Source organism: Urocampus carinirostris, chromosome 1 (assembly GCF_059441175.1).
Source record: "Urocampus carinirostris isolate Australia breed hairy pipefish chromosome 1, RoL_Ucar_1.0, whole genome shotgun sequence".
Classification (NCBI taxonomy): Eukaryota; Metazoa; Chordata; class Actinopteri; order Syngnathiformes; family Syngnathidae; genus Urocampus; species Urocampus carinirostris.
The window spans coordinates 29,865,760-29,871,983 of NC_142349.1; the positions used below are offsets into that span (position 1 = coordinate 29,865,760).

At 39.0% G+C, this 6,224-nt stretch overlaps 1 protein-coding gene across 1 annotated transcript in view; it reads left to right on the forward strand.

Moving 5' to 3' along the window:
* The window catches only part of col6a1 (collagen, type VI, alpha 1), a 33,959-nt gene extending 27,735 nt beyond the window's left edge, over window positions 1-6,224 (forward strand). Inside the window, exons 28-35 of the mRNA XM_088334232.1 lie at window positions 191-227; window positions 366-374; window positions 472-605; window positions 865-971; window positions 2,388-2,574; window positions 2,662-2,833; window positions 2,929-2,958; window positions 3,672-6,224. Coding sequence (XP_088190358.1) covers window positions 191-227; window positions 366-374; window positions 472-605; window positions 865-971; window positions 2,388-2,574; window positions 2,662-2,833; window positions 2,929-2,958; window positions 3,672-4,276 — 1,281 coding nt within the window. The 3' untranslated portion in view covers window positions 4,277-6,224. The remainder of the gene's footprint in view (window positions 1-190; window positions 228-365; window positions 375-471; window positions 606-864; window positions 972-2,387; window positions 2,575-2,661; window positions 2,834-2,928; window positions 2,959-3,671) is intronic.

Here is a 6,224-nt window from a genome sequence, read left to right on the forward strand (position 1 = left end):
TGCCGCTTGTCTAATTTCCTGAACGGCAAATCCCACAGCCTTTCACCTTACAATCCTTGCAGTAAAATGTCAACACAATCTCTTCCCCTCCACTTATTTGCTGAAGTCACTTAAAAGGCCGCCTTGGTTGTGTTAAAACGTTATATAAGTGCTTTGCCATACAGTAACACATGCTCCCCCACCTCTTCAGGAATGCGAAATTCTGGATATCATCATGAAGCTCTGCTGTGAGTTGTACTTCAACATTTTCTCACACACAAACACACACATGCATTAACATAAATACAGCTTTATGTTCATTAATTAACGTTTTTTTTTTTTTTTTTCGTTTCTGTGTTTTGCATTGCTTTTTGGATCTTTCCCAGCTTGTTGCGGTAAGTACTCGCCGGATCAAAATGGTTTCACATTTGGTTCGGGGACTCGTTGTTCTACCACACACTCAAAATCCATGTTGCCTTTTTCTGTCATCAGAGTGTAAATGTGCAGCTCTGGACTTGGCATTCATTGTGGACAGCTCTGAAAGTATCGGGGCCACAAACTTTGCTCTTGCCAAGGATTTTATCGTCACTGTTGTTGACAGATTGATTAAGGACCAGCAGGTCAAGGTAATGTCCTTCTGTTGTTTTATGTTCGTTTTCCACCAGAGTGCTTCAGAATGTTCGTTTTAAATTGTTGTGGAAAAAGAAACCCAAAAGGAGGGGGAGATGCAGATTGCCGTCTTGGATTTTACAACTGGCTCACATTTGACTCTCTAAAGACTCCCCTCATCCTGTTTGGATGTAATTAGCCAGGAAGGGCAGGGAACACAGAAATGCAGAAAGATGAAAACATAAACAGATAAACATGCCTGTTTTCCCCCCACAGTTTGCAGGTAATGAGTCCAGGGTGAGTGTTGTGCAGTACAGTGGTGCAAAAGCCCAAGAAGTGGTCCAGTTGGGCACCAATGTTGCGTCTCTCACAGAGTTTAAACAGTGAGTTGTTCTACTCACACATGCATCCTTCACACACCCTTAGGCTTGTTTCGCTTTTATGCATTCAGTAAATACCCATTTACATCATTGCGAGTTCCCTACCCTAACTAACAATCATTACTAATTGCCTAGTTCTTACACTAACCTAAATTCTTAAATCAAGTCTTAACTCTCAAAAAAGGTCGTGACTAAGGATGAGCAATACATTGAATTGATTAAATACTGTTTTTTATCTCAACAATTGTTACTTAATTCAAAATTTTGCAAATTGACCAATTAAGCCAAAAGCTATATGTATCATTTGTTTTTTATCAGTGTTATATTTGCATTAAAACTGATTTAAAAGCCATGATTATTTTGCACGGAATGGATTTTTGGGGGATTATAAAACTTGACTAAAAATGTTTAATGTCCAGACTAACTGCAAAAAAAACATTTTTAATTTTGCCTTTATTGCACAGCCCTCCTCTAAAAGTCCCCAAAAAGACTATAGGTCCCCGTTAGAGTAGTCAAACCCCAGAAAATAGGTCAGAGAATTTTCCCCAAATTAAAGCGCCAACACACATACTAACACAAACAAGCATAAACAAATACAGTTGTACTCCTAAATGTTATGTCAAAAGACAAAATAATAAGGTATTTTTTTCCAAATTACAGCCCAGGGATCATATGCAGCCCTCTGACCATTTTGACTATGTGTTTTTGTAAACAGTAATTTAAAGAGTTTTATTTTATTCAGAGTTGCAAATTAACTTAAACATTTCCTATTTGTTTTACATAAAATAGGTCATTTTGGGGAAATTATGAACTGATCTTACAGAAGGTTATTTAGGGTTCTGTTTATAAACAAAATAAAAAAAAAATTGAGGGTGCTAGATCAAATGCAATTAGATATTAATAAATCAGAGTGGTCGTTCTTTCATTATATTTTTCTGTCCCTAGAGGGACAAGTTTAGACTTGTATACAATAAGGAAAATCTGGGATGATATAGCAATAAGCTTCATTCATCCTTTTTTTTAAATTGTAAACTGTCACAAACTTTGACTCTAAACTGGAGTTTACACATATTTGAAATATTTATTTTGAAATATATATACTACACTTGTCACATTCATGCCATAACACAAACATGTCTGGATAAAACTTTTATTCGTCTTGAACATGACCTATAATAATAATAATCATGACTTTTATCATTTTAATTTTTGCCAAAACGTTTTAACGACGTCAAAAAACGTATGGGTTTAATCCGTAACAAACAGAATCCCCAGTTTCTTGTGAAGTAGTAGGTAAATCGATATTCCAAATTTTAGGGGCTTTCAATGTGGAAAAGTGCTGTTGAAATTAAGTACCGTTTATGATTTTTGTTACTCATATGTGTTTGGTTAAATAAACGTGTGTCCTTTTGTCTGTAGAGCAGTGAAAGACCTCAGATGGTTGGCTGAAGCCACATACACCGGCGAAGCCCTTAATTTTGCTCTCGAAAACACCATCAAGCTCATGAGGCAGGAGAACCGTGTTGTTCTCGTTCTTACCGACGGACGCTCCGACATTCTCAGGGATAGGGTTCCTCTCAACGTTCTCTGTGGTAAAAACATCAGGGTAAGATGACAAGACTCAAGTCAGTCTGCCCATTTTGATCTCATGCCAGTGTGAATTGACTGCAGCAATGTTTCTGTTGGCTTCCAGGTGGGAGGTTTAGGAGTGAAGGACTACTCAGGCCGTCAGCCCAACCAGGAGCAGCTTGGAGATTTAGTGTGTAAGAGTGATCCCAAGCCAGGCTTTTCCTTTGTCCTGGACAACTATGCTGAACTTCTTGAGGACAGTTTCTTGCAGAACCTCACGTCCAGTATCTGCCAAGGTATTAGAATTTGCAAAGCAAGCAATTGGACATACCAATATTAAACTTCTTAGCTCTAAGGTAACTGACTCTTTGTGTTTTGTTTTCACATTCAGATAAAAAGTGCCCGAACTACAAGTGCCCAAGTAAGTGTTTTTTTTTTTTAGCTGATTTTAGAATTTCGTTCAAAATTTCATATTAACATAGCAAGAAAAATGATAATAATGAGCTGAATTAATAGTTTGTCTCTAAATGTGCCTTGCAACACGAGTGCAGAGGGGAGACCACATTCCCATCAAAAGTATGATCGAGTAGGCAGGAAAAGTGATGTGGAAAATAAATGACCATTGGAGATGTTGATTCCAAAATGAAATTGTATTTGATTGCTGAGAAAGCATTTACACATCCCAAATCGTGGAAAGGGGCCACAAATGGCTTGGAATTGTTTTTGTATTAAAGGTCAGGGCTGTGATATTTCCAATATTGGGTATGTTTATATCAGGGAATATTTGGATTGGGATCAGAATTCAAGTTTTTGGACCGATAATCCGTTTACATGACAGGTGACAAGAATTTTCCTTTGCATACATGGCGTTTAGAACTTTCCGTTTGGAATGGGTGAACTATCGATAAAAGATATTTTATACAAGTCACTCACCTAAATCAATAAGGTCTGTTGTTGTTTTTTCCTCGATGAAAACAAAACAAGATGCAAATATGTGAAGTAACAAAATTGTGAAAAGTAAAACTTGTCATATCGAGGGATCGTTGTACTGCATGAGCACCTCTCTTATTATCCCCTTGTTAATTGTTTTAGTTTCTATTAATGCATTAATTTGTTATATTGTGATTGTTGCAGTCTCCTTCTCTCAAAATCACGATATTCTGCTGATGATGGACAGCTCCGCAAGTGTCGGCCAGAAGAACTTTGAGTCGAGCAAGACCTTCGCACACCGCTTGGTGGAGCGCTTCCTGAACGCTGAAAGGCAGAGGGGCGTCAACGTGAGGGTGGCTCTTGGCCAATACAGCCGCAACGCTCGCATGGAGCAAGGCCTGACCACCAACATGACGCTGCTGTCCTACCACATCAACGAGATGGCCTTCCAAAACGACGGCACCAACGTAGTGGAGGCCATGGACTTTGCCATCAAGTCCCTCCCAAGCCGCGGCGACGCCACCGGCAACAGGAAGAAGGTGGTGCTGTTCTCGGACGGAAGGTCTCAAGCCGTGACTGAAGCCGTGCTGGAGAAGCGCGTCCGCGAGTTGGCGGATGCCGGCTTGGAGCTCTACGTCATCGCCGTGGGCACCCAAGTCAATGAGGTCAACCTCCGCACTCTGGTGAGCCGCGGACAGCGTGACGATATCAACTACGCTCAGCGCCACCTCTTCCGTGTGGCGGACTACCCCTCCTTGCTCCGCGGAGTCTTCCACCAAACCGTCTCCCGAAGAGTGTCCATGCCCTGAGCCCAGGGGCCCAAAGTGCCAAGACCAACACTCATTTCAATTTTTAGCCCCATTACAAATAGTCTTTTTTACTATACATTGTTTTTTTTCTTTGTAAAGAATGTTACAAAGCAACTGATTGTTTTCAAGAGGAGCTTCACATGTAGCTCCAGCTGCATGTGGTTGAAACCTTAGACCATAACAGGAATAATCACTTGAAATTAGATTTTGGACAGAGGTGTGCACCAGAGGTAAGATCGGGCCTAAAAAAAAAAGGACAGGTGATATGTGATAACGATTGAAAGCCTGTCTTTTGTAATAAAATATATTCTAAACAAGACTGTATAAACATCTTCAATTGTTTACATTTCTGTGTCTGCAGAGGTGAGATGGCCTGACAATTTTTTAAGAGTCGATTGGAAAATTTTAAGGCTGGGTTGAAAATTCTGCCATAAACAACAGCAGCAGTAATTGTTAAGAATCGAGCGCAGCACTTTAAGACAGAGGCAGAAAAACAAAGACTGGTGGTTCATTTTTTTAAAAGGCAGCGAGAGAGAAGCCTGGTCAGACCCAAATGTAATGATTGACATTTTAGGCCTGATGATACCTCTGGTGTGCAAGGATAGACACTAAATGGTGCTAAAGCTAAACTTACTCCTAAAAAAAAAAGAAATACGTGCAGAAATTCGCCTATTTTTTTGCGAGGTTTTATTTCAAAAAGAAAAATTGATAAAAAAAAATCCACGTAAGTGTAAAACATGCTGGTTTTCAAAATGGCGCCATTATGCCTTTTAAACTATTGAACCTGGGAGCAAAGTTTTTTAAAGACACAACTCAAGACACAAAAAATCTGTGTCATAGACCCCTGTTGTATTTCACATTTTTCACAGTTTTAAATCAGAGGTGTAAAATGTTGAAAAATACATACATATTGAAATAATAATATGTTTGTCGTTGTTTTTTGCCTTTTTGTCCAAAAATTCTATGCACACCATTTATGTTAGACTAAATTGTAAAGGTCCTAACAGAATTGTACATGTCCAATCTTGTCCATTACAATAATGCCTAAAAAATCGTTTTGAATAACTTGTCATCCCTTGTTAGCATATAAACTACAATCTTCAGCTAAATTCATTTTTGACTACACATGCTTGTCACTCAAGACGATTTTTTTTCTAAAAAAAAAAAACATCTGTAAATGCCCTTTTGACTGGTACAGTATTTTAATCAGCCACAGATGTCAATTGAAATCTTACCATTCTCCCCTAAAAATGATATAAGACTGATTTTTTCTTTAAATAAATGACAGAAAAGACATGTCCGGAGCGCAAGAAATCCAAATCATTTTCCTAAATGATCTAACAACCATTAAATCAAACCTGTCTTCGATTAACTCAAGCAAAAAAACAGGATGTGACATCATACGTCCTCTCAAAACAAAACTTCTTCACCTGTGACTTATGAGAACAGCTGGCCGCCACATGGGCATCACACTTAAATGAGCATGTGCCTTCGCTCAGTGCTTTGTCCTAATGTAAATTCAAGTGTCCAAGTGCTTTCGTTCTTCACTTAGCCTTAGGTGATTGCTCCATAAACAATTCTGCTCAGCCGCCATGATTAAATGACAGAATGACACAGACCTGTATAATGACTTCACAGCTTGATACAACTCGAACACACACATAAACACCTCTTCGTATTTCATTAGTGAGCTACAAAAACATCTGTCATGGATAAATGTAGCTCACGCCCAACCCTCAAAACCAACCATCCTGTAGAACCTTGGCATAATTGTCAGCCCATCACCTTTCATGTTATTGCCAACATGTGGCCCAAAGTCACTGTACAACTCTCATTACCTGTGGTGCTACTAGTCTGTGTTTCAGCCATGTAAAGAAGATAATTCACTGAGTAGACACAAACTCAGGAATGTCCAAATAGATTCATCAATAAAGGTTGCTACACAAAG